General features: G+C 35.5%; 1 protein-coding gene across 3 annotated transcripts in view; it reads right to left on the bottom strand.

Annotated features, from left to right (window-relative positions):
* Positions 1-87: 87 nt before the first annotated feature.
* flnba (filamin B a) overlaps positions 88-26,423 on the bottom strand; it is an 84,092-nt gene continuing 57,756 nt past the window's right edge. Inside the window, exons 27-45 of one of the 3 annotated variants that reach the window (XM_084100539.1) lie at positions 25,556-25,745; positions 24,568-24,815; positions 23,379-23,459; positions 21,283-21,385; positions 20,235-20,375; positions 18,678-18,806; positions 17,419-17,592; positions 16,144-16,302; positions 15,855-16,058; positions 13,611-13,763; positions 12,957-13,079; positions 8,443-8,709; positions 7,370-7,507; positions 7,046-7,161; positions 4,827-4,959; positions 3,262-3,438; positions 2,089-2,307; positions 1,776-1,979; positions 88-1,168 (exon numbers count right to left, since the gene is read on the bottom strand). In XM_084100539.1, the coding sequence (XP_083956665.1) occupies positions 981-1,168; positions 1,776-1,979; positions 2,089-2,307; positions 3,262-3,438; positions 4,827-4,959; positions 7,046-7,161; positions 7,370-7,507; positions 8,443-8,709; positions 12,957-13,079; positions 13,611-13,763; positions 15,855-16,058; positions 16,144-16,302; positions 17,419-17,592; positions 18,678-18,806; positions 20,235-20,375; positions 21,283-21,385; positions 23,379-23,459; positions 24,568-24,815; positions 25,556-25,745 (3,147 nt within the window). In that variant the 3' untranslated portion in view covers positions 88-980. Of the gene's footprint in view, positions 1,169-1,775; positions 1,980-2,088; positions 2,308-3,261; positions 3,439-4,826; positions 4,960-7,045; positions 7,162-7,369; positions 7,508-8,442; positions 8,710-9,911; positions 10,150-12,956; positions 13,080-13,610; positions 13,764-15,854; positions 16,059-16,143; positions 16,303-17,418; positions 17,593-18,677; positions 18,807-20,234; positions 20,376-21,282; positions 21,386-23,378; positions 23,460-24,567; positions 24,816-25,555; positions 25,746-26,423 lie in introns of those variants that run through there. The other 2 variants (XM_084100540.1, XM_084100541.1) reach the window with 2 other exon arrangements.

Below are 26,423 nucleotides of genomic sequence, written 5' to 3'. Positions count from 1 at the left end.
ACACACAGTTAAAGGAACAGTTCACCAAAAAAGAAAAAGAAATAAGACATTTGATCATTTACTCACTCTCACGTAAATAACGAGACATTGTAGATTCTGAATTCTTTATTCCAGTCAATTTTAATAAGCAAATGTACATCAAATCTACTTGCGTGTTTCACAATAAGGCACCAATGGCTAAATACAAAATACGCCCCTTGCCACTTACAAAATACTTCCCCGCTGGAGTATCAAAACTAGTAGAATTAAGACAAACATGAAGATCTGAAGAATGAAAAAGAGTTCTGCATAAATCTATTAGTTACATTTGCATATTAGTGTCTTCAAAAAGCAAGAAAATCTGATAAAATGTGAAAATACTGGGTCTTTTGGTCTTGAGGGCTCTGCAAGTCTAAGATCTTGATATACAGAAATTGTTTTATGTTACATCTTTATTTATTCCCCCTTCTCTAAACTATTTAATATGTAGCAGTGAAACCGTTAAGATGTACACAGATGTGCTTGATTTGAAGAGATGGATGATGCTTTGATTTATGAGTTAATAAACATCACAGCTCTGTTTATGCAGTGAGAATCGAACACAGACATGGAAATGTTATAATATGTAAATTAAAAGTGACAGTAAGTTAGAAACAGATGAACAATTAGAGTCAATATCAGTAGTAAAGAGACGTTTGGGTGTGAAACCCTGATCAGTTTGTTCATACACGGTCATTTCAACTTTAACACTCAACCTTAAACTTGCTATGCTGAGCAAAATCGACAAACAGAAGAAATGTACAATTCATGCATCATAACAACATGCTGTCAACGTTACCGTCATAATGCGTCACATTCCAGTCAAAAACCTGATCAAGTGCAAAGTTCAACAAAATGAAGAAGGTCTGAATGATTCGGTCACTGACGCCTTCTATTTATTTTTAATTTTTTTACAGTGTCTTTCTCTCTCTCAGGAGTGTTTTGGGTTTAACCGCAGGGAATTATGGGACAGTGACTTGGAAGGGGGAGCCTGGGATGTGTTCGTCTCCCCACTTGACAGCCAGAATGTAGTTGCCCCGCTCCTTTAAGATGTAGCTGATGTTGTACTGCATGTTTCCCGTGTGTTTCACCAAGATCTCCTCGCAGGGCGTCAGAGGACCGTGAACTCCGACCAGGAGCATGTTCTTCCCTGGAGAAAAATACATGCAACGAAATGTTAAAGTATTAGAGGGTCGAAAAATACACACACATACTTAATAACAACTAATATTATTACTACTACAATAACAATAAACAAAAACAATATTGAAAATATATTAATAATAGTAGAGTGGTTTCAAAATAATAATGATGATAAAATAAGTTATATATACAAAATTAACAGTAACAGCAATAAAATAAAATGTAATTAATAATAATAATAATAAAATATAACAATTATTATTAATAACAAAATACTTATATAATGTATTCAATTAAAAATAACAATAAATTACTCATACGTGTAATTTAATGTTATTTTATTTAATGTTTTTCTTATTAATTGATCACATTAACATATATACACAAGACATACATACACACACATACATAAGACACATACACACACACACATACATAAGACGCATACATACACAGTACTGTGCAAAAAAGTGTAAGGGACGTCAGTATTTTCACCCTCAGAAAATGGGTTTAAGCCAGTTATTTGTATCTTTTGCACACACACACACACACACACACACACACATACATGTAAAAATAAACATATTTTTGCTAGTAATAAACTGAGATCTCACCTGCTTTACTGCAGTCGACAGTGAAAGCCGCTTTCTGGCCCACGAAGGCCTTGCTGAGACCCGGACCTCGACTGAGCACTTTACTGGCGTCAGAGGCGGCTCTGGGAGACGAGCTGTGAGAGTTCACACTGCTCGACCTGCTCACCGACTCCACCATCAGAGTGGACATCTCGCTGGCGTTCGTCACGTTCACCAGCCGTGGACCTGAAGACCACAAGAAGAGTTCAACACCTCGACTAACAACCGTATCTCAATCCGTTCTCATCAAACACCAGCACTGGGTCCTCCTGGTTCAGCTCAGTTTCACACACACCTGTGACTTTGGCCTTAAACGGGCTTCCAGTGATGTGGTTGGGGCCGCCGTATTTGATAGTGATGATGTAGTTTCCAGGGGCCATTGGTGTGTAGTGCACTTTAAACCCTTCAGGACACTCCTGACACTCCATCTTCACCTTGGACGGGCCCTCGATCGTGACGGACAGAGATCCTGGTCCAGCTTTGGTGTTATTGATGATAAACTCGGCCTGGTTACCTGTCAGAGGAGATGTAAGAGTCAATATGATGTGAGCAGGACAACTTAAGACTGTGTATGATGAACCGTTTCATGACAACTACAATATTCTCATTTCCTGCTTCCTGTTAGCCATCAAAGTCGGCACAATGACTGTTCAGAATAATAACATCTCTCTTTTCTTTCTACAGTCTTTCTTTCTCTTTGTGCACAGTAGACTTTATGCATGGAAACAATGATAACCTCCTGCATTTGCACCATTGCATAGTAAACTGGTAATGCATATGCAAGTGTGTGTCTGTAAAGTGTGTGTTTTATTCTGTACAGTCTGTGCATCTGCAAACCTGCTGAGAGACGATAAACCACGAGCTTTCGTCTGTTCTGCTAACATCAATCCAGCGCTGTTAACACTGACATTATCAGACGTGACCAGCTGGAAGGATGGAAGCTACTCTGACACTTTTAGCTATTGTAAAACCAAATTTATTCTTTCCTGTGAGCCAACCATGTGGCTTTTTTGTCTTTAGACTCACGCAGCTGCAATGCATTTTAATGCAGACTAAAGCAATAGATTTCTAGCTCTTTAAGAGGAGGCATAATGATGCTGCCGACCTTTCGCATTGGTTTTGGAGCCGAGCTAAATGCCCCCGTGAGCTTTAGACTTTCTCTTAGACGAGTTACAATGAAGACATGCATTTGTTCTGGATGTGATCCATGAGAAATAGGTTAGCTAATCCAAGATCCTTCTGTTTAAATCATTTTGCTAAAACAATGAGGCGCGTTCAACACGAGCGAGAGAGCGTAACTTCCTCTCGACGTGCCAAGTGAAAAGAAACATCAAGCAATCAATATTCATAGTGTTGAAAACACACTGACGGCATAGAGGAAAACTTGCACAGGCTCTTATTTCTGCATAATTGTTTTTAGCCCTGTGCCAGCAAGTAATGTGTGTCCGTTTAACGTGGAAAGCATTACCTGTGGTTCCTCTCTCTAGACCGGCGCCGTACGCAGTGACGAGTCCGGCATCTCCGATCTGTCCTGGTTCTCCCACGCGGACCTGGAACGGACTGCCAGGAATGTGTGTCCCGTTGAACTTCACGTCGATGAGGTGGATGCCGTTCTCCCGCGGGATGAAACGGATGGCGTACTTGTCTGGAAAATGAAGAGTACATTAACCAGAGAACTAAAAGAATTAATGACTAATGAAGAAATTAATGAGTCAGGGTCTCAATTCACAGTGGAAAAAGGCCTGTATATTATATACCTTTTTCTATATTTCCTCAAGTATAAGTTAAGACAAGTCGCTCTACTAGCACAATGTCCAACGCTAACATGCAATTCATCATTTCTGGGTTAATCTGAGTTTTTGTTATAACTAGAATACAAGATGCTTGTTATATGAAAAACTTGATTAACTATATTAACTACATGAGTTAACATGAACAATGGAAATAGTTCTAAAGCATTTATTAAAGGGGTGGTTGATTATGATTCACTTTTCTAACTTTAGTTAGTGTGTAATGTTGCTGTTTGAGCATAAACAACATCTGCAAAGTTACAACGCTCAAAGTTCAAAGCAAAGGGAGATATTTGCTTTTAAAGAAATCGCTTTTTAAGGACTACAACAAACGGCTGGTAGAGACTACACCACATTCCTCCTGGGTTAGTGACATCACCAACCCTAGAATTTACATAAACCCCGCCCCCTGAACACGATTTATAGATTATCAAGACAGAATATGCTAATCAGTGACTAGAAGATTACACATCAGCTTCATAAATTCATCAACTAACCATTCAGAAATGTCCTGTTGCTTCTACATGTTGTCACTTCTTCTTGAGTCTCTCCATCATTGTCTGACTCCAGTTTGAACATAAAAGGCTAAAAGTTTTTGAAATTTTCAGGACACAAGCTCTTGAAGCTCCACCCCCTGTGCCGGGAGCAGCAGCTCATTTGCATTTAAAGGAACAGACACAAAACGGTGTGTTTTTGCTCACCCTCAAAAAGTGACAACTTTAACATGCTATATAAAAATATCTGTGGGGTATTTTGAGCTAAAACTTCACATACACACTCTGGGGACATCAGAGACTTATTTTACATTTTGTGAAAAGGGAATTATACCACCCCTTTAATGTTAATTTCGACAATCTAATTAATATATTATTAAAATGAAAAGTTGTATCGGTTCATATTTAATGGACCTGAGCTGACATGAACTAACAATGAACAGTTAAACTAACATTAAATAAAAACTGTAACAAATGAATTGCTCATTGTAATTTAATGCTTTAATAATGGGATCTTATTGTAGTGTTATCAAACACAGTTGTGAATTAAAGTCAGAATGAAAACCCCTTCACAAACCATTTTACTTTCATCAAATATTTTCGAGTGGAATGTCATGCAAAATGGGTTGTAAATGCAGTTTCATGTTCAAATAATTATAAAGTCCTTTCACTTTTAGTTATACCAGAAAATGATTTAAAGTGTGAAATGCATCACTGCTGAAGAGTTCATAAGCTCATGATCATGTCACCTTGCTCTAGTTCAGACACCACACACTCCTCCAGCGCTCCAGACGGACTGTGAACTTTGGCGTCGATGTTGCCCTTCGCCCCGTTCAGACGCACTGCAAACGATGTGGGCTGGTTCACCTTCAGACCCGACTCCTACATTAGTGAACCAACAGTTTAGACCTGCATTTGGAGCCAGTGCATTCTGGGAAAGACTGTTGATGCACATACACTGCTGTTCAAAAGTTTGGGGTCGGTGCGTTTTTTTTCATGCTTTTGAAAGAAATCTCTTCTGTTCATAAAGGCTGCATTTATTTGATAAAAATACAGTTAAAAAAAGGGAAATATTACAATTTAAAAGAACTGTCTTCAGTGTCACATGATCCTTCAGAAATCATTCTTATATGATGATTTGCTGCTCACGAAACATTTCTGATTATTATCAATGTTGAAAACTGCTTAATATTTACGATTCTATAAATGGAAAGAAAGTTAAAAACAGCATTTATTTGAAATAAGAATCTTTTTGTAATATAAAATGTCTTTACTGTCACTTTTGATCAATTTAATGCATTCTTGCTGAATATAAGTATTAAATTCTTTCACAAAAATATAAATAATTTTTTTTACTGACCCCAAACTTATGGTGGTACAGTATAAAAGGTGTATTTATACGTTTTAAACATTGTGCATAATCCTAAAGACAAAGACAAACAAAAAAACAAATGCAACAAAAAAAGCAATAAAAGCAATAAAATGCTTAAAACACATGACATGTTTATATGTTGATAATCTCACCTGGCCTCACCTAAGATCAGCTAAAGCTGAGAGAGAGAGATTTGACAATTTGACAAGAGAGAAAATGAGAACTAAAGGGTTTGCTAAACTACAGGGAATAATGGGATACGGTTGGATGGAGGTTTCTAGCAGTCGGTGTCGTCTTCCTCTCTCTGCTTCAACTGATCCCACAGTGAGCTTTACTACGGTTGAGTCTGTTAAAAGCCTTTAAATGAAACACAAGAGAAACACCAGAACAGCCACAGAAAGACGAGTGATGTCCGACAGCTATTCAAAGAGGAGTTCACTGGATAAACCCGATACAAAACGTAGTGAGCTGCCTATCTAGACAACATCAAGCCATCACGTGTGCACTTCTGATGTGAAGCCTGGTCTAAAAGGTAGACCGCAACATTACGCTGCCTTCTAACATCCCTCGTTTGAGCCAAATTCACAGACAGAATCTCATGTTTCTTTCTTTATCACTCAGCTGAGACTTGATATTTAGTTTAGTTTTAGTTTAGTTTATTTATCCCTTAGGAAATTAGTTTTGCTCTTTGATATAGTGGAGTGGATTGCTATCGCAACACTCAGAATGCATCAAGAACATAATAAGGACTGATTTAGACATAGGTGGTAAACCAGGATGTATTTTTAATGTTAGATTAAGTATTTTAGTATTTTTACTTGGATAAGTTCAAAAGTATGGGGTCAGAAAGATTTTTTCTTTTAGAAAAAAATTAACTTGTATTCAGCAAGAATGCATTAAATTGATAAAAAATGACAGTAAAGACGTTGTTAAAAAAGATTCTATTTCAAATAAATGCTGTTTTTTTAAAAACTTTTATTCAAAGAATCCTGAAAAAAATGTATCATGGTTTCCTCAAAAATATTAATATTTTCTATATTAATAATGATAAGAAACTTTTCTTGAGGATCAAATCATCATATTAGAATGATCTCTGAAGGATCATGTGACTCTGAAGATGATGCTGAAAATTCAGCTTTGATCACAGGAATAAATGACGTTTTAAATCATATTACAATAGAAAACAGTCATTTTAATTGGTAATATTTCACACTATTACCGTTTTGATTAAATAAATGTAGTCTTGGTGAGCAGAAGAGACTTTTACAGACCCCAAACTCTTGAATGGTGGTGCACTTCATATGAAACGCTCTATTTGCGTTGCTATCTATGAAGAACATCTAATTTCACACAAATACGAGTGTCATTAGAAGTGAGCTGCCTATGTAGACAGCGATGTAGCTCACTAGTATGCACGTTAACTTTATATAACATATTTAAGGGAAAGCATGTGTCGTTACATAGAAAACTTCCATATTCAGTTAAGTTTCACAGTTTTCCACTGTAAAAGTGACGTTGGGAAGTCTGAGAATTGAGTAGCTGATCTTTGATAGCTGCGGACATGAATCTGTGTGTCGATGTTCCCTCATGTCTCACCTGAAGACTGGTAACAGTGAGTCGACGGGCATCGTCTTCGGGAGCGCACACGGGAACCAGGAACGGGCTGTCGGGAATGTGCTCGTCGTTGAACTTTATAGACACTTCGTAGTCGCCTGCAAAGAGTTTCGAGATGAGTTACGGAGGTATATTACACAGTATCTGCATTAAATGAAGCGATACAAGATCTCAAATCACATGAGAACATTTTAAAAACATTTTATGTATGCATGTATATAAATATACCAGGTTCTTGAGCTACATTTTAAAAGGAGCACAGGACGGAAAGGCATTGGTCATGTGTGTGTATGCATATAAATATACCAGGTTCTTGAGCTACATAGGAGACGCCACATGATCCATCCTTCCTTTCCTCAAATGAGATTTCTGCACGACTGGGACCCTCGACAGCGATGGACAGACCGCCAGCGCCCGCCTCTCGCGTCCACACATTAAACTCCGCTACACGAGATCAGGGACAACATTATTAGATCTATAGAAACACACTGTGGGTCTCCAGCAGTGTTATTCACAGTTCACGAAGACGGTCGTAATTCAACAGAAAATAAACTGGAAAAATGGATTGCATTTGCAGAATGAAAAATTAAGCCTTAAATGGACCATTACGATTCTTTTCAAGATGACATTTAAATATATTCACATATAAATATATAATATATTCTTAAATATATTTTAAATATATTTAAAATAAATGGTGAAATTAAATTACAAGCAGTATAATTTTTTTTATAAAATGTATTTTTAAAAAATGTATAAAACTTTACTTAACATTTTATCACTATCCATAAACATCTGGTGAGTAATTAAATATTTCTTAATGGAGTTCATGGTAAAGAACAAAAAAAAAATGGTGTAAAGAGTGAAAGGTTTTTTTTCTCTTTCTAAAATTTAAATATTAAAATAAAATGTAAAATTAAATTAAAATTAATTATATTTATAATAAATTATATATTATTTCAAGATTGCATTTAAAGATTTTTTTATCCTTTTCCACCTTTTTGAACTAAAATGAAAATTAAAAAGTATTAAAACAAATTTTAAATTAGATCAAATTTTTTTTATAATGTATACATTTTAGGCAACACTTTAGTTTAGGGTCCAATTCTCAATATTAACTAGTTGCTTATTAGCATGCATATTACTAGGATATTTGTTGTTTATTAATACTTATAAAGCACATATTAATGCCTTATTCTGCATGGCCATGTTCTACATCCCTTAATCCACCCAATACCTAAACTTAGCAACTACCTTACTAACTATTAAATAGCAGTAATTAGAAGTTTATTGAGGCAAAAGTCATAGTTAATAGTGAGAATTGGACCCTAATCTAAAGTGTGACCAAATTGTAATAAACATTTTGTCGGTGTAGATACCTGGCACGCTCGCCTCGGCCTTCTCCAGACCCGGCCCGCCCGCTCGCACCTTATGGGCTCCGCCTTCTCCCAGCGGACCCACGGTGAACTGGAAGGGGCTTCCCGGCACGTGCTGCCCGCGGTACTTCACGCTGACCGTGTGGACGCCCATCTCGTGAGGCACGAAGCGCACGCAGTACGTGTGGTTTCCCACAGACACGATCTCAGCCGCTTCCGTGGCTCCCGACGGGCTGGTGACCTGCGCAGAGACGTCCTGAATGTCGATTTCTGGGGAGAACAGAGCAGAAGGATTCAGAGAGAGAGATATGGAGGAACGGTCGCTCAGCTGTTCTGACGTCTGTGTTTTCTCAAGGTTTTGCAAGCAACATTCAGTAGAGATGATACTTCCAGCACTCAGGTTTATTAAAGGAGAGTTCAGCCGAAAAGGAAATGCTAACAATTTACAATAAGGATCCATTTGTTAACATTAGTTAACTACATGAGATAACATGAACTAATAATAAATAAATAAAAAGATACACTATCGGTAAAATGTTTGTAACAATTAAGATTTTTTTTTGTTGAGATTTTGTTTTTGTAAAAAATTACAATTTAAAATGACGTTTATTTTTTTAATATTTGTTCAAATGTAATTTATTCCTGTGATCAAAGCTGAATTTTCAGCATCATTACTCCAGTCTTCATAGTCACATGATCCTTCAGAAATCATTCTAATATGATGATTTGATGTTTAATTCAAATAGACAAATTTTGTAATAAAATTTCACTGTTTGACTTTTTTTTGGTTAAATAAATGCAGCTTTGGTGAGCAGAAGAGACTTAAAAACGTTAAAAAAAAAAAATCTTAATTGTTCCAAACCTTTGAGACTAGTAGGTTAGTAGACTACTTCGAAAAAAGAGAAGCATTTATTAAACTTAGTTCAATGTTATGGGGTGTTCAAGTAAAGTAGGAAAGAACAAAAACATTTCTCATTTTATAGATTTAGAGTTTAAAAAAATCTTGTTGAATTTTATGTAGAAAGTGATTTGAACGCACTTGATGTCATAATTACAACTCATAAATACGGACTTCCCAGGAACACTTGAATGCACCAATTTCAACATTTACTAATACATTATTCAAATCAAAAGTTGAATCTGTTAATATTTATTGGACCGGAGCTAAAATGAACTCACAAACAGTTGTATTTTTATTAACTAAAATGCAAAATGTTAATGAATAAGTTAATGCATTAACTAATGTTAACTTATGGGACCTTATTTTAAATGGTTACTAACTGTAATCTGTATGACTTTCTTTATAACATGCAGCACAAAAACACCGACAGCAGCACGAACATCATTCAGTCATTCAGGTTTGCAACGACATGACGATGTGTAAATAACATGAACATTTTCTGGAGTTGTGATGAGCAAAATAAGCAGCTCTCGTTCATGCAAACACATCAAGAGCAGCGCGTTCTGCCAACCTCGTCGTCCACATGCCCAGCGCTTACAACGCACCCTCCAGCCCTCCAGAGGGCCTTCTCAGGGGTGCCGAGCCAATCCGGGTGACCCACACTCTGCCCATGGTGAAGCGCGTCGACCTCAGAGGGCGAGGAGACCCTGAGCCGGCCTGACCTTTGACCCCGAGCCGGAGAGAGCAGTGGGAGCGATAGACGCCGCGTGAGAGCAACTCACGAGCCAAAGCCAGAAGAAACCAGGTCACTGAAAGCGGTAGACGCAGAAGAAAGAGAGGAAAGATACAGGACAGAACAGGTCAGAAAAACAGTAAAGTGGGGAAAAGAAGGAAGAACAGGAAAAGCATTGGGCCTCATTTATAAGACGCACGTACGATCAAATTTAATCCTAAATACCACAGATCTGATCCTACATCAGAAGTGAGGAACAAATTGGGATTTATTAAAAACAGAAACTGACGTGAAAATGTTCAAACACCCTTTTGGTGCTCATATACCAGTGATTCAATTCATTTAACATGGATTATGAAAATGTAGATTAATCTAGTAGGCATTTATATATTGGTACTATTAAGGTTAAGGTTCCATTCGTTAGCATTAGTTAACTAACAATGAAAAATACTTAATATAAAGTTAAAAATGTACTAATACATTATTAAAATCAAAAGTTGTATCTGTTAATATTATTTATTTGACCTAAGCTGACATGAACTAATAATGAAGAGTTGTAATTTTATTATCTAACATTAACACTGAGCAATACATTTGTTACAGTGTTTATTAATCTTTGTTAATGATTAACTAATGTTAACTAATGTAAAGTGTTACCAGTGTTTGATATATTTGCAAATGAGCAACATTTGAAACTACTCTGTAATAAATTACATAACTAAAATAAACAGCAATTCCAATAGGGTTCTCAGACCATAATGAACATTTATGAACATTTTTATGCATAAATCCTTCATAGGAACAGTTTAGGATCATTATACGCACGTCTATATAAATGAGGACCCATGTCTGATTTTTGGTCATTTATACACGTTATTCCGCTCTTTATGTCTTTGAATCTCACGAGAACATTTCAAGAGTGTGTATGAGGTCAGAGGCCCAACAGTGTGTGACGATCAGTGTGTCCTGGGTTAGATCAGCGCTACACCGTGACATCATTAACCAGGACATGGTTCACATATGGAAGTCGTCTGCATGATCCAGGTTTGGATATTAATTACCCAACTAAAGGCCTATTCACACCAAAACTGAAGCGTTCTTTAATGTGAAATACAAACCATCGCTAAACATTAACGCCAATGTTGTCATTTTCTAAAACAGAAGTAGCAGTATCTTATTGTTTGTTTTTTATTTGATCAAAATAACTAAATTTACTTGTGTGAAAGGTATTATAAAAAAAAGCATAATGGTAAATTGACATCTATTAAACCTCAATCTAACCCTCATAAAGTATCATATTAAATTGTTTAAGAAAAAATAAATAAATCAAAAACCAAAACCAAACAAAGCTCACATCTATCATTTATCGGATTGAATGAAATGTATTCAGAAAATGTATAAAAAATAAAATAAGATTGTTTTAACGTTAAAATAAATAATTACTACTTATTTTAAACTACTAATTATTTAAAAAAATAAAATTCACATCTATTGTGAAACATTTTTGCATTTTAAAGTAATTTTTGAACCGCCCTTTGGTCTCTTTTGAAGAATATTGTCACTTGCACTAGAAAATGACGACTAACATCTTCGTTTAAAAAAAAAGTTTGTGCTTGTTCGCATTACTTTTCAAACACAATAAGGGAAAACTGTGCACACAAAAAGACATTTCAGACTACACCAAGACCCCTACTGGAAGTGCAGTATTAGCAAACTTTATTCCGCCATCAAATCGCCTCCGCGTTTCCCTCAAGACTAGCTAGCATTAACGCAGCACGTAGCACAGACACACAACACGGACTCGAGCAACAACATCTGCGCCGGTCTGAGGGGAAATCAGACCTAAAGCCACGTCCAAGTTCAATACGTTCAGCTCCACCTGTATATGATGTCTTGTTTCAGAGAGCCATGTGTTTCTACTCACGTATGGAGACTCAATGCATTAACGCATGACGTGAGCCTGCAAACAACTGCACATCCATTTGTTTCGTGCTTTTTTTGGCTGGCGTTCCTGTCGGAGATTGAGCTACAGCGTATTAAACAAACCTATAAACCAAGCCTTGACATAAAGTGGCTGAAATGATAAATAATTCACGCCTAATGCACATTAAAACTCCAACCTCGGATTCTAAGATGAATCTTTATGCGGATAGATGTCCGCTTGACTTGATATTAAAGGGGTGGTATAATTCCCTTTTCACAAAATGTAAAATAAGTCTTTGATGTCTCCAGAGTGTGTGTGTGAAGTTTTAGCTCAAAATACCCCACAGATATTTTTATATAGCATGTTAATACTGTCACTTTTTGAGGGTGAGCAAAAACGCATCGTTTTTGTGTCTGTCCCTTTAAATGGAAATGAGCTGCTGCTCCCGGCACAGGGGGCGGAGCTTCAAGAGCTTGCACTCACACACACGCACTGAAAATTTCAAAAACTTTTAGCCTTTTATGTTCAAACCGGAGTCAGAAAATGATGGAGAGACTCAAGAAGTGACAACATGTAGAAGCAACAGGACATTTCTAACCCTAGTTGATGAATTTATGAAGCTTATGTGTAGTTATCTTCTAGTTATTGATTAGCATATTCTGTCTTGATAATCTATAAATCGTGTTCCGGGGGCGGGGATTATGTAAATTTTTGAGATAGTGATGTCACTAACCCGGGAGGAATGTCATGTAGTCTCTACCAGCCGTTTGCTGTAGTCCTTAAAAAGCGATTTCTTTAAAAGCAAATATCTCCCTTTGCTTTGAACTTTGAGCGTTGTAACTTTGCAGATGTTGTTTATGCTCAAACAGCAACATTACACACTAACTAAAGTTAGAAAAGTCAAATCATAATCAACCACCCCTTTAAGGTTACAGCTGTATATCTGGGAAAGTTCATACCTGGGATCTTCAGGTTGAGATCACACACACTTCCAACACTAGAGACAGACACTGCTTTCTGACGGCGAGTGATGCTCTCGCGGATACGACCTTCTCCGGTCACCCGGACGCTGAACGGACTTCCTGCAAACACAGACATGCAACAAAAAGTAAGTCACATGCTAGAAGTCTCTTCAGCTCACCAAGACGGCTTTTATTCGATCAAAAATACAGTAACAATGTGAAATATTATTACAGTTTAAAATGGCTGTTTTCTATGTGAACATATTGTAAAATGTAATTAATTCCAACGATCAAAGCTTGAATTTTTCAAGTCTTCAATGTCACATGATGCTTCAGAAATCATTCTAATATGCTGATTTGCTCCTCAAGAAACATTTATGATTATTACCAATGTTGAAATTTATTAGATTTTTTTCAGGATTCAATGAATAGAAAAAGAACAGCGTTTATTTGAAATAGAAATCTTTTGTAACATTATACACAGTTGTAATAGGAATGTAATAGGAAATGTACAGTATATACTGTACGCTACTCCATTTTGAATATTGTCTTTTGCCAAATAATGTGTAAACATGATGTACGCCATATTTGGACCACATTATAAAACCTATAGAAGGTTTGAATGATGCTTTGAGCATGTAAGCCTCTTACCAGGGACGTGCTCTTCTGCGAACCTGATGGACACGATGTAGGTGCCCGGCTCACTCGGACAATATGAGACGCCACATGTGCCATCCTCCATGTCTTCAGTCTGTATGTCCACCTTACTGGGACCCTCAATGGACAACGCCAAACCTCCATAACCTGTGAACACACAGATATGCCATTCAGGAATACCATAGATTAGATCACTGTTCCTGGACACACACCAACACTACACATTCTGCACGTCTCCCTCATCTGACCCAAATATGTCTGGTCCTGGAGTCTCCACTAACGTGCTGATGAGTTGAATCAGGTGTGTTTGATTAGGAAGAGTTTGAGAATGTGTAGTGTTGGTGTGTGTCCAGGAACAGCGCTGGGAAACACTGGATTACATGCATTAACATTAATAAACAAACGCTGACTTGATGCATGAGAAATATAAGCATTTGATTGCACAAGACTTGTTATGACAGGTTAAAAAGTGTGTGATATACTTTATATGAAGGACTAATTGTATAAATATTTGAAGTTCTTTGGGTAAGTGGGAATAATTTGACGCTGTGGTGCCAATTAAGACCCCAATTTTCCTTTATTTCCACCCTTGAGCCACTTTACACAACCTGTTTGGATTATATTCTTAGCAATTAAGTGAACTGGAGAGCTTGAAAAAACATCATTAAGGGCCAGACGTTTTAGCAGACGAGGTTTATTTAGCGCTTATGTCGTTCGGTTAGGCGGGTCAGAAGGTTAGCTGCGCTGAACAGAAGTCAAGCTCTACATTTAATGGTAATATCTTTGCTATGAAGGAGAAATGCCACAGCGAGGAACTTGATGTTTATAACCTCAAATCCTTCAAGACAAGAGTGCATCACTGCTGAGGAATGAGGAGGAATTCTGTCAGCTCACATTTGAAGCCTCTGATTTGTGGGAAATGTTTATATCACCTGCTTTTAGGAAAGAAGTTAATAATATATATATTTTTTTAATTCAAGTTCAGGTTGCTTAGTGAAAATAGCCCACTCTCCAATCTATGATATTTCCTTCTCTACCTATGGCTCAAGGAGGGGTTTAGGACGTCAATGTAATGTAATGAATGAAAGCAATTTATTTATAAATAATAATAATCCAATTATTATTATTATTATTATTATTATTATCTGTATTTAATTTATTTGATAATGTAGTAGTAGTAGTAGTAGTAGTAGTAGTAGTAGTAGTAGTAGTAGTAGTAGTAGTAGTAGTAGTAGTAGTAATAATAATAATAATAATAATAATAATAATAATAATAATTATTATTATTATTATTATTATTACTACTATTATTACTACAACTACATTATCAAATAAATTAAATACAGATAATAATAATAATAATAATAATAATAATAATAATAATAATAATAATAATAATAATAATAATAATAATAATAATAATAATAATCATATAAAGATAACATTATTTGTATTAAATAGATTTTATATTATAATATGAGTTTATATTATAAAATTATATAATATAAAACTAAAAATTATATCATAATTATTTACCAATACAATATTATAATTATATCTTAGTTATTAAATACAAATGATGATGATAATAATAATAATAATAATAATAATAATAATAATAATAATAATAATAATAATAAATAAGCTGTTATTAAATATAATTATAATAAAATAAATCATTAACATTAATATATAATATAGAATTATATTATTATTATTATAATAGTAGTAGTTATTAAATAAAGATAAAACATAAATGTAATAAATAATTTACTATGTGTATGTATGTGTATGTGTATGTGTATGTGTATGTGTATATATATATATATATATATATATATATATATATATATATATATATATATATATATATATATATATATATATATATATATATATATATATGTGTATATGTGTATATGTGTATGTATATGTATATGTATCTGTATATATATATATATATATATATATATATATATATATATATATATATATATATATATATATATATATATATATATATAAAATAATTCTTATTACATTATACATTATAATAAAATATAATCTTTATGTAAAAGTTTATGTATAACAATAGTAATAATAACAATAAATCTATTTTAGTTATTAAATAAATAATAAAAGATTTAAAAAAGATTTTAAAAAAATTTAAAAAAATCAAAAAAAGATTAAATAAATTGATTAAATATATATAAAAGATCAAATCAATCAATCTCTCACCAGCTTCCCTTGTGTCCACCACAAAGTCGGACATCTCGAAGGTGTTTCCCTCCACCAGCCCCTGTCCGAAGACCTTGACTCTGCTGGCGTCTCCAATCTCAGACTGGACCACCATGATGGTGATGGGGCTGTTCGGGACATGCTGTCCGTTCTTCTTGATGCTCACCAGGTGCTCCCCGACTTCTCTCGGGATGAAGGAAATGCCTGAAGAAGAAATGACCAACCATGTGTTATCCAAAACCAAATTCATAGTTTGCAAAAAGAATTAGTGAACAGATCCCAGACGTACCGATGTGGTTGTTGGGTTGTCTCTTGAGCAAACACGGCTCGTCGCGACCAGAAGGGGCTTTGATGCTTGCGGAGAGAAGACTCAGATCCGTCTCCGTGATATCCAGAGAGAAATCTGCAGCGGAGCCCAGCTTCACCTGGGACTTCCTCTTATTGTCTTCTGCAAAGTCAAGTCACCTTCATTTACACAGCACTTTATACAACACAGACTGTTACAAACCTTACAATAAGGTTCATAGCTATCATTATTTAACTATATGTGACTCTGGATCACGTCACCAGTCTCAAGTCTCACGGGTATATCTGTGGCAATAGCCAACAATACATTGTATGGGTTAAAATTATCGATTTTTCTTTTATGCCAAAAATCATTAGGATATTAAGTAAAGATCATGTTCCATGAAGATATTTTGTAAATTTCCTACCGTAAATATATAAAACATGTATTTCTGTGAGTGAATGCAGCACAATCGTGAACATAAATGAACAACTTTAAAGGAGATTTTCTCAATGTTTCGATTTTTTTGCACCCTCAGTTTCCAGATTTTCAATAGTTGGATCTCGACCAAATATTGTCCTATCCTAACAAACCACACATCAGTGGAAAGCTTATTTATTCAGCTTTCATGTGATGAATGGTTTTGTGGTCCAGGGTCACATATTAGTTAACATGAATTAATAATGAACTGTGCCTTCTACAGCATTTATTAATCTTTGTTAATGTTACTTTCAACATTTATTCATGCATTATTAAAATCAAGAGTTGCATGTTAACATTAGTTAATGCACTGCGAACTAACATGAACAAACTATAAACAACTGTACTTTTATTAACTAACATTAAGATTAACAAATACAGTAACAAATGTAGGTTACACTTTATTTTAAGGTGTCATTAGTAGTTATGTATATAATTATACTGTAATGAGTAATATTAATTAACTACATGTACTTACTATAGGGTTAGGGTAGGATTAGGATTTGGTTGAGGGTTAGTTGCATGTAATTATGCATAATTTACTGTTAATACTATGGTAAGTACATGTAACATGTAACAAGGACACTGTAAAATAAAGTATTACCCAAATGTATTGCTCATGGTTAGTTCATGTTAGTTAATACATTAACTACTGTTAACTAATGAACCTTATTGTAAAGCGTTACCAAAATAATCGACACAACAGAGACAAAATTCATCAAATAAGAGTCAAATTCAAGCAAAATCAGGTCAACAAATGTCAAGTTCTGAGGAGAGACGTGAAGCAGAGATGTGTACCTGTGACCCTGGCGGTGAAGGGGCTTCCAGCGATGTGCTTGTCGTTATAGCGGACGAGTATGTTGTAGTCTCCGGGTAGAGTGGGCAGGTACGAGACGCTGCAAGTGCCGTCTTTGTTGTCCACACAGCTGATCTCAGCCTTCGACGGACCTTCAATGGCCAAATCCAGTCCGCCTGGTGCAAAACACACAATCATCATGTTTTCTAGAGTTTTCTGGCCAACATCAAATAGGTAACACTTTACAATAAGGTTCAACTACATTAGTTAACATGAACTAATAATGAACTGCACTTATACAGCATTTATTAATCTTTGTTAATGTTAATTTCAACATGTACTAATACTTTATTAAAATCTTGTTAAAGGGTAACTCTCCATAATTTAACCTAGGCTCTTTTTGTTAATCTACCCGAGGCAAACTTTCGTGTGAAAGCATAATTAGAATGGAAACGCCACTTTTAAGATTGACCGTATTTTCGTTTTAGGTTAAAATGCCTTTTGAATGGGAGTGCATGGGGCACTTCTATGATAGCATCAAAATCACTATTTTTAAAACACTGAGAAGGCTCGACACAACATGAAACTGTGCTGGAAGTATCACCTGGGGCTCTACACATGAACTCCAGCATTGAGAACATTGTTTGTGTACACAAAGTTTACTAAAAAGAACGATTTTGTACGACTCACTTTATCAGTTAGTGTTTCCGGTGGCTGGAATTTTGTCAGTCAAAAGTAGTCGATCTCCGAATGAACTGACTCCATATGAGGAAATGTCATGAACTTGTAATTTCAATGAAAAGCATGATAACTTAGATAAAATAATATTCGTGAATTTATATGGAAACAAGCTTTAGGAGCTTTCCATCTTTACTCTCATGTTACGTTGCATTCGGAGATCGACTACTTTCGATGTTGTGTCGAGCCTTCTTAGTGTTTTAAAAATAGTGATTTTGACCTAAAACGAAAATACGGTCAATCTTAAAAGTGGCGTTTCCATTCTAATTATGCTTTTACACGAAAGTTTGACTCAGGTAGATTAACAAAGAGCCTAGGTTCAATTTTGGCGAGAGTTACCCTTTAACGTTAGTTAATGCACTGTGAACTAACATGAACAAACAACTGAATTTTTATTAACTAACGTTAACAAAGATTAACAAATACAGTAACAAATGTATTGCTCATGGTTAGTTCATGTTAGTTAACACTAATGAACCTTATTGTGAAGTGTTACCCATGAATGTCCAGTGTTTGTACACACCTTCGGAAGCATCTTCAGTGTAGATGGTGAACATGGCGGTTTTATTGGTGGTCCCGTAGACCAGGCCCGGTCCGTATGCGGTCACGTTAGGGCTGTTTGTGTTATTGACGTAGAACTGCAGAGGGCTCTCTGAGGAGAAAACATGCAGCGCATTCAATACAACAGCAGAAAACACACATACAACAGAATGGAAACATTACAATGAGGCAGAGCAGCTGCTGCACACGAGCGTTCGGAGAATTATAAATTATGAATATATCCGAGAGGCGTTTTTGTTCTGAAATGCATCTTATACTTTTAAAACATTTTATATAATGTCTTATTTTCTTTTGATTTTGGGGTGAAAGATGACCTGGACCGTTTTCATGCAATTCACACAATTTTTTTTTAATGTATATTAAATCATCGCATTAAAAAAATATATAACTAATTTGCCTTTGTGTCTTTGTGTTGTTTGTGTCTGTGTTGCTTGTGTCTTTGTGTTGCTTGTTTAAAGGTTGTGAATATTTGCAAACATGCAACAAAATAAAACATCCATAAGAAAACCCAATAAAAAAATAAAATAAAAAATCCAGAGCAATAAGTTGAATCAATTAAAATAAAACCTGGTTATGAATATAATGGGCAGTATTGTTGTATATACTATGGATGTCATTTTAATAATAAAATTATTTTAAAAAGATTATATATATATGCGCATTAACAATGAGCTTGTTTAAACATTGATTTTTCACTACTGCTTGTATTGTTGTATATACCATGTTTGTTATTTTAATAATACATTTTAAAAAAAAAATAGCAGTAGTGAAAAATCAATTCAAAACATTATGTTTATACAAGCTCATTGTTAATGCTAACAGGATATCCTCATGAACATTTAGACACTCCTAACAGAATAATTCAACTCTATAAAACATTGTTCCTGCCTTATATGGAGAAACAAATCCATCGGATGAGGCTCGACTATCACACTCATGTGATGTTTACTGAGGTTACTGATGGCACTGGACCAGCGACTGGAAAACATGAAACTCCAGCCATAAAACAAGCACCTACATGAGGATCTGTACCCAACACACACCAGCTCCAAACACAGATTCCTCACGCCTGACGTCACCCATCAGACCTTTCACCAGTCCGCCCTCAGTCAACTTAAATCTATTCAAAAGGTGAAGCCTTCTCAAGCTTCACACACACACTCCCATGGATCTCTGGGACAACGGAAGGCCTTATAACAAATCCTGTCAGCACATTCATCACACAGATGAGATGAATCACACTCATGCAAGCTTAGGTTCCAGTAGGCAGTATTAAAGAGATCGTTCACAGAAAAAAAAAATAGTTTTTTGAACCCATTTCACTAACTTTCATCAGCACAAAACGAGATGTGTAGCATAACGTTCAAGCTCTTTTTAATAAAACAAAAGGTCACCATATGCTTTTATTATATGGAAAAACACTTCAAAAGAAACGAACAACACTAATGGTTCATAATGACATGAAGGTGTGTGTGTTGTTAAACTGATTTGATGGTGTGCTGTGGACCTGGACTCTGACCTGGGATGTGTGAGCCGTTGTATTTAATGTGCATTTCATGAAGTCCAGCCTCTGTGGGCGAGAACTTCACTGTGACCGTCCCGTCTTTGTTGTCGATGATCTCAGGCTGGGCGGTTTTACCCGACGGCATGTGAACCTCACCTGGAGGACGAACATTAAGGGTTCGGTTTATGCTTTTTGAACAAATATCACTGCAGATTTAGAGGAAATCACTAGCATGAAACGCTTTATGAGTGACATTATTTTCATGATGACATTTCAAAAGTTGAAAAATGTACAGGTGAAACTCAAATTTGAATATCGTGCAAAAGTTAATTTATTTCAGTAATTCAACTTAAAAGGTGAAATTAATGTATTATATAGACTCATTACATGCAAAGATTACATGCATATTTCAAGCCTTTATTTGTTATAATTTTGATGATTATGGCTTACAGCTTACGAGATTTTGAGGTTTTCATAAGCTGCAAGCAATAATCATCAAAATTATAACAAATAAAGGCTTGAAATATCTCACTTTGCATGCAATATAATACATTAATTTCACCTTTTAAGTTGAATTACTGAAATAAATGAACTTTTGCACGATATTCTAATTTCTCGAGTTTCACCTGTATATATTTAGACATGCATATATGCACAGATAAATGCATGCATATTTTCTTGAGAAAAAAAAAAATTACAACGATTTTTAGGACCATTAAGATATTTGTTATTTTTATGTTGGCATAATTTAAGAAAGAGAATAAATAAATATTGTACTGCCTTTGAAATGATGATTCACTAGAATAAAAAGTTGTTTTTTGCATTACAGTAATAAAAATTTAGGGGAGAAATTTTGCTTAGTTTACAACAGTTTCATAATGAAAAATATCTTAATCCAAAAATATGCTTTATTTTTGGGGGGTGAAATATGACCCTGACATGAATTGTGTTTGAAGATCTGCATTGAGCAGCACAAAACCCCTTAAGTTAAGAAAACCCTTGAAAATGTGTTTTGAATTGAACTTAAAGGGTTTTCTTTAAGGGGTGTCTTGAAATCTCTCACCTGTGATTGCCCCCTTCCTAAACGTAAAGGGAATCACCATATCGAAAGGTCTGTATCCCGTCCCGTTCACACTGTTGGCAGGGATATACGCGCCATCTGTGACCTGTGAGGCAGCGAGGAGAAATCTGAGTCAATGAGAGCGGACGGCACAAACGCATCCGTTAGATCTGCCTGTCAAACATTTCCATGTTTAGTCAAGTCTGTGCGATCCATTCTGAAAGCAAGAGCGCTGTGGACGAGAAAAGACATTAACAGCCCAGTGATTCAGCCACAGCAGAAGACAAACGTGTGTTAGACACGAAACAGAGGAAGACGAGACTGTGAAAAACTGTGATCGGCCCCCCAGCACACCTGACAAAGCAAAGCGGCCTGGAAAAGAGGGAATGATAAAGAAGAAAAATCCCCAAACTAAGGTAAACATCTCAGAAATAAAGAAAATGATTGTGCGCATAGAACGAAACATGTTGAGACATCATCTAATATGAGCCCTGCAGGAGGAAGGAGCATTACTGATAAATGACTCCCGATTTCACCTGGAGGGAATGAGGTAACCACACTGAGAAGAATTACAACTGTGTGTATTTGTACAAAGGATTGGTTCACTTTCAAAAAAATTTGCTAATAATTTACTCACCCCGATGTCATCCAAGATGTCCATGTCTTTCTTTTTTCAGTCGAAAAGAAATTAAGGTTTTTGAGGAAAACATTCCAGGATTTTTCTCCATATAATGGACTTCAATGGCAACCAACGGTTTGAAGGTTCAAATGTCCGTCTCAGTGCAGCTTCAAAGTCTCGACACGATCCCAGCCGAGAAATAAGGGTCTTATAATACTTTCCAACGTGATGTAATGCATGGCACATCTCAGAGATGGTACAAGACAGGCATTTGTGGTTAAAAAGTATATATTATATATATATATTTTTTTTTTTAGAAAATGGCCGATCGTTTCGCTAGATAAGACCCTTATTTCTCGACTGGGATCGTGTCGAGACTTTGAAGCTGCACTGAGACGGACATTTGAACCTTCTTTGAACATTGGAATAGTTGGTTGCCATTGAAGTCCATTCTGTGTAGAAAAATCCTGGAATGTTTTCCTCAAAAACCTTAATTTCTTTTCGACTGAAGAAAGACAGACATGGATATCTTGGATGACATCGGGGTGAGTAAATTATCTGCAATTTTTTTTTTGAAAGTGAACTAATCCTTTAAGTACACATTAATAGATCTGTACCAAACAGCACAAAAGCTCCCAATCAGACTATAGGAGCTAAAATATGTTCATTTCAGTCATTTTCAAAGCGTCCTCAGTATAGAATGTGACAACAATCGTTAAAAACTATTTAAAGAAGTTATATGTTAAAGTCGTCTATTCTGCATTTATTTGATCAAAAATACATTAAAAATAGTGAATTACAATTGAAAATAACGGTTTTCTGTTTTAATAAATTTAAAGTATAATGTATTCCTGTGATCAGTCTTCAGTGTCACATGATCCTTCAGAAATCAGTCTAATATGCTGATTTGCTGCTCAAGAAACATTTCTTACTATTATCGATATTGAATACAGTCGTGCTGCTTAATATCGACCCCAAACCCTTTGAACGGTATAGTGTATTTCTGCTTTATGGTTTTCTCAAACTTTATGCCGGCAGAAAGCAGCAGCACACGAACCGCATAATGGTTCTGAGGTTAATGTCAGAATAATGAGCAATTTAAAACTGGTGTTCAATCCAAACAAAACTGTGTCAGTCTAAACACTCAGGCGTCGAGTTTCCCTCTGCTTATGTCATCAATGAAACGCACTAGTGGGAAAACCAGAGTGTGTTCAAGACTAATCAACGAGAGGAGGAGGAAAGAGAGGCCGATGAGCCATGAATAACCATTCCAACCATTTCCTGCAAAAAAACAGTTCTTGGTTGGTCAAAAACGAGGAAGAACTGAACAGAAACCCCTTGACCAACACAAACAAGAAGCACAAAGAGGTGACAGGGTGGTGTGTGTGTGTTCAGGAAGCTGGAGGTCAGTGCAAAGGCTGAAAGAGAGCGAACGGTGACGGGAGTGTGTGACTGGGGTGAGACGTGTGTGTCTTTGTACCCAGGGCTGGAAGCCGACGCCCGGTGCGGTCTTTTGCTGTTGGACTGACTGCTGCTGCATCATGGGAACTTCATCTGTTGCCTGAGAAATGATATGTATGGACATGAAACTTCAGATAAAAGAACACACTCAACACAAGCACTCAAACACAGACGCCAAATTGTGCCAATCCCACTGTACATTCGTTCTTGCTGCTGTTGTGGTAACAAAACTCCATGTGTTGTTATAACTGATAGATAGTGTAGATATAAACATGTTTACAGTTCAACAAGATTCTTCACACAGTTGTGAGTCAACGCTGAGAATGTAGGGCTACAAGATTTGCATTTTCTACTTGCATTTTTTCTGAGAAAAATTGTGATTGCAATAAAATAAAAATAAAAATCCATGTTTGTGGCACAATGTCCAAAATATTGTGATTTTCTATCAATATGACAATTATAAAATAATAATAATAATAATAATAATAATAATAATAATAATAATAATTATTATTATTATTATTATTATTATCAACATTACTTATATCATCATTATTATTATGTATTTAAATATGCATTTATTATAATGCAAAACTATTAAACAATAAGAAATACTACTAATATATTTTACTGTAAAATGAAAAAAAAAGAAAAATAATGTAATAATTTTACAGTACAACTTAAATTGAAATAATATTTATATATTTTTTCATTTTCGAATGTCAAACCACCCAGCTTTAATTTTGGCAACAAAAATTAAATGTATATTAAATTGAATTAAAAAAGCCATAATTTGTATTCGGATTTATCTTGCAGCCCTCTGAGAATGCATGATGTTTTGCATTGTGTTATGAATTAAGCTCTGACGCAATCTGGAACACAAAGATGCATGAAATCAAGATTGTGGTGCTAGAAGCGTTTGCATGCGTTCTCATATGTATATGTTTCAGGCCTAAATCAAAACCTTACCTTTAACATCACAAGATATGAAAACATTAATGAAATAAGTGTGATCATTTGTCTTGATAATGCAAAGAAACGACATCTTAATTCAGGAAGCCCCCCCTCCGAGCTCAAAAGAATGAAGTCCAGATGAGGATATGATGACAAATCACTGAACTATTGCAGCTTCTTAAAAACCTGAAGTCTGTTCAATATGGTTCTCTTTAAGAGAGCAAGAGCTGATGTTATCACTGTTTGCTTCTCACCATGACTTTGAAGGGGCTCCTGGGGATGTTCTCCCCTCCAAACCGCACGTAAATAACGTAGTTCCCGGGCTTCGGTGCCGTGTAGAAGATGTCAAAGGTCCCGTCCTCGTTCTCGATTACATCAGCCTCCACCTCAGTGCCGTCAGGAGTGACCACAATGCAGGAGACCTTCCCCTTCCCGGCTCCTTTAGCGTTCACCACAAAGCCAACTTCCTCTCCAATGCCAATGGTTGGCCCAATGCCAGGTCCTGGAGAACATTTTTTATTTTATTTAAAAGCTTTCAATAGATTTTCAAGTGACTTTATCTTAAATGGAGACCATGTTTTCTTATCTCACCAATCCAAGTTTTTGTGCGTTTAAAAAATAATCTGCACTGTTACTTTGTGTAACTGGATCCTTTTGATCAGACAGCTTGGTCAAGATTCATAAATATTAATATTAAGGCTGTCAAACGATTTTTTCTTTTTTTTTAAATCTAATTAATTATACGATGTGGGGATTGATTAAATCGCGAATTAATCGCACATCAAAATTGGCTGAGAAATTACGCCCCAAAAAAAATCATTTAAAGTCATCATTGTGTTAAATGAGAAAAGCATCAAATATATATTACAAAAAGTAGCTTTAGAAAAAAAATATATTTTATTTGATTTAACAATTTATTACACAAACTTTTAAGCTTTAATAAGCCATGAGGGTGATTAAATGACAGAATTAAAATTTTTGGGTGAACTATACTTTTAATGGTTTTTAAATTAATATGGTAAATCAAAAAAAATATATAATTATGTAATGATACTTTAATTTTATTAGATTTTATGTCTAATTAGTAAGTGATTGAGTCATTCATTCAAGATTCGTTTCGTTCAAATGGCTGATTCATTCAGAAATGAAGTAAATGGTTTTCTTTATGAATGAGTCATTGAATAATTGGTTCACATACACACACACACACACACACACACAACAAAATGAGTGTAGACTTACCCGTGACCGTACACTTGCTGGCGTCTCCTGTAGTGGTCGCTCTCACTCTGTATGGAGAAGTTGGGATCTCGTCTCCGCCATACTTGATTACAATAGTGTAACGGCCCACCTTGTCTGGCACATAAGACACTTTGTAGGTTCCATCCTGGTTGTCCTGAATGTTGGCTTTCTTGGATTTACCATCCTGATCCTGAAACGCATGAAAAACCATATAAAAGTCCTGCAGGACCACCTCAAACCTCCTGGAACAGAGACAGCAGATGTGGAGGTCCTCAGATGAACTGAGAAGCAATTTAAAAACACTCAAAGACACAGAGGAGCTTCATCAACAAGAAAAGGGATGGAGGAGGAAGAGGTTAAATTTCCCCCTGGATTTCCTGCTGCAGTTTGGCTTTCATAACACGTTCATTTATCTCACTGCTGGCCTGCCGCATTGGTCGCAGTGCATGGATCTGGAGTCCAAATGGAGGAATCAAAGCTAGTCCTGGATAACTGGAGCAGTAACTTCTCAAAATATAAAATAACATGCAGCATCCAAGAGAAAGATGTATGAAAGATGAATTTTGCAATGTGCAGCTATGTGGTATTTGTGGATCCCTATTAATCTTTTCCATTGAACGTCAGAAACTGAATCCACATGTGATTTTACAGTCTGTTGGCTGATTGAAAATATTCTACTTAAAATCTACATAAATTTAAGATAAAAATATTAGATACTTTTTTTAATATTTTCTGTACAATATGCATGTATGTATGCATGTATGCATGCATGAATAGAATATACATGTTTTTATGAATATTATAATTTAAAAAGCTTAATTGTGTGTATATATGCATATACACAGTATAGAAGAATATAATATATAGA

This window comes from Abramis brama (genome assembly GCF_963993115.1).
Source record: "Abramis brama genome assembly, chromosome: 23".
NCBI lineage: Eukaryota > Metazoa > Chordata > Actinopteri > Cypriniformes > Leuciscidae > Abramis > Abramis brama.
Note: the sequence above shows the minus strand (reverse complement) of the source record. Positions and strands in the feature narration are given on the sequence as shown.